General features: G+C 52.1%; 1 protein-coding gene across 1 annotated transcript; it reads right to left on the bottom strand.

The window, feature by feature from the left end:
- Nucleotides 1–235: 235 nt before the first annotated feature.
- On the bottom strand, nucleotides 236–1,168 carry LOC130475435 (MAPK-interacting and spindle-stabilizing protein-like). The gene has a single exon (XM_056847216.1). It carries the CDS (start codon nucleotides 1,166–1,168, stop codon nucleotides 236–238), a length of 933 nt encoding a protein of 310 aa, XP_056703194.1.
- Nucleotides 1,169–2,906: the final 1,738 nt, after the last annotated feature.

The raw sequence follows: 2,906 nt of genomic DNA, 5'->3' as shown, positions 1-2,906 counted from the left end.
GGAACGCCAGGGCATCCGCAGTGTAGCCCTTTCGACTATGAATATCAATTTTCCTACTGTCCTTGTCCACAGGGGTAGAATTGATACCCTGGCGATGCTTAGCTTGGACCTCTGCAACTATCATAGAGGAAGTAGGAGGGTGAGAGAACAAAAACTCACAATCGGAAGGCTGAATTCTATAGATGCTGTCTACCTTCCGTGAGGTAGAGGAGCAAGAAGAGGGCTTTTCCCAAACTCACTTAGCGTTATCCATGAAATCAGACAATACAGGCAACGCAACAGTTAAAGGGGCGTCCGAGTAAATAGGCGCCAGGATCTTCTCCTTTGGTTTAAGCGCAGAAGATGCAATGTCCACTTCTAAGGACCTAGCCAAGCGCAACATTTGGTCAGCAAAACCCCGAGGATCCTCATTGGGAGAAAGAGGGAGCCCACAAAAAGCTTCATCCGGAGATGAATCCGAGGGAGCCTCGGATCCAGGGTCGGATCGGAGAGGCACCGAGTCCTTGTCAGAGTCTGAACCGCTGCCCTGGATAGAAAACCGGGAGTCTCCAGCTGGACCTGGAACCGGCGGGGGAGCTTGGAACGGAGCAGACCATGAGACAGGCTGCTGTTGGTACGGAGTTGGGAACCAAGGCGCACCATAAGGGTTCCATGGAGCAGAAGCCTGCATTGGCCATTGCTGGGGCCACCAAGCTTGTGGGCCCATAGACTGCTGAAAGGGTATGGATCCAAGTGCCTGAGCAGACGTAGAAGGTTGGTTTGGAGCCGAAGGCACAGGAGGCAAAAACATGGACTTTGCTAATTCCAAGTCCGAGACAGAAAGTTCAGGAAAAGCCATCTGGGAACCGGGAGACTCGGAACCGAACTGTAGCGAGGGGGTTCTAGGAGGAGGTGGAGTACCAGATTCCTCCAACCCAGCCGGATCCATGGTGCTTGGAACCGAGGAAGCCGCAGCAGCGGTCTTAGAGGTCTTCGCAAGCTTCTCAGGCTTATCTAAGTGCTTTGTTTTGGGCTTAGCTTTCTTGCCCACAGGTTCAGTGCCGCTTTTCTTTGGAGCCTTAGAATCAACAGAAGCAGTGCGCTTGCGCTCAGAAACAGGAGGATCCAGGGCCATGGAACCAACGGGTTCCAAATGCTCATGCCTGGCTGAAGAATTCGAAGCTGGCATCTTTGAGCCCAACAAAGCTTTTTCATAGAGCCAAGACTTGAGTTTGTCTGCTCTGGCATTTCTAGCTCTGGGTGTGAAGAGAACGCAAATCGTACACGCGGCCATATTGTGGCCCTCACCCAGGCAATAAACACAAAGGGTGTGTTCATCAGACTTTGGCATCTTAGAGCCCCACTTCTGACATTTTTTGAAGATCGCAGCGTCCGAAGACGACATTGTAAGGTTTAAATGTGACCGGTAGAATGAAATTGGAAATACTTCACCACAAAACAGTAAGAACGACTAGCGAAGCTGGAAAGGTCCTTTCCCGAACGGCGGCAGAGAAAGAACTGAGGGGATACGGGGGCGCCGCCTCTAGAGGGCTCCATTTCGGCGGGAAAACGGATGCGTGCACAGACGGGGCGGCGCCCCTTATTCTAGCCTTTAGAAGCTATGGAATCTTCCCGGCGGCAGGCCTGTGCATGCGTAGTCCCAGTGTGGGACTGCACAGAAGCCTGTAGACGAACTAACCGTCAGTTAGTAAACAACTAGCAGTATTCTCCCACGGCCAATGGTGGCCAAGCCGGGTCTTCTTCTGGCCAATCAGTCACGGTTGAGTGCATGAGCCCAGCTGCTGTGCGGCCCGGGGAGAGAAAGAGAGAGTGTCTGTTTGTGTGTGAGAGAGATCCCCGTGGGGGGTGCGTGTGCACATTTGTGCCTTTCTGCGGCTCTGGGGGGGCATGTTTGGAGGTAGAGGTCCCAAACTTTCAGTGTAGTTTGAGGGGACCCTTCTTGCAAGAACCCCCAAGTTTGGTTAAGATTGGGTCAGGGGGTCCCGAGTTATGGGGCCCGGAAGGGGTCCCCCCATCTTCCCATTGCAATAAAGCCATTACAAACACATTTGTGGCTTTCCGCAGCTCAGGGGGTGCATTTTTGGAGATAGAGGTCCCACACTTTCAGTGTAGCTTGAGGGGACCCTTCTTGCAAGAACCCCCAAGTTCTGTGACGATTGGGTCATGGCTCCGCGAACTATGGGGCCCAGAAGGGGTCCCCCCACCCATCTGCCCATTGGAATACAGACTTTAAAAATACATTCACGTTGGGCCGTACCATTACCCCAGCCCGGGGGTCTGGTTGCCTTGGCAGTTGGGCCGTACCATTACCCCGGCCCGGGGGTCTGGTTGCCTTGGCAGTTGGGCCGTACCATTACCCCGGGCCGGGGGTCTGACTAAAAGGCAATTAATCCCGAGTTATGGGGTCCCCCCATCCACCCATTGGAATGAATGGGAGCAGGCAATCCTTAATGTGCATCTAGAGAGCGGCAAATCCAAGGCAAAACCTCCCGTGCCAGAGAGTATGTGTGTGTGAGTCTGCTAGAATCGTATTGGATTACTCCTGAGTCCTGACTTCCAGTCCCTGCTCCTGATGGAAGAGAAGAAGACATCCACAGTAAGACCCATTTGGGGGCTTTTCTCTATAATTCTCTATAATTTTTTCCTGTGTGTGTGTGTATGTGGGGGGGAGATTCTCTGTGTGTGTGAGAGAGAGGGGGGGGAAGCCAAGGGGGGTGGGTTTACCTGTTCTGCTGGGGGATGGGCTTGATTGCCTATGTGTGGGACTGAGCTTTCTACTGTTTTCACCGGTTGCCAACTTCGTGTGGAGTTCACTGTGGGTCCTATTGTTTCCTTTTAATATATATATAATTTTTTTATTTTTCAAAATATTATACTGTAAGGAAATACTTTTCAACAACATATAC

Source organism: Euleptes europaea, chromosome 1 (assembly GCF_029931775.1).
Source record: "Euleptes europaea isolate rEulEur1 chromosome 1, rEulEur1.hap1, whole genome shotgun sequence".
Taxonomy (NCBI): Eukaryota; Metazoa; Chordata; class Lepidosauria; order Squamata; family Sphaerodactylidae; genus Euleptes; species Euleptes europaea.
This window is presented reverse-complemented; position numbering and strand designations above follow the sequence as displayed.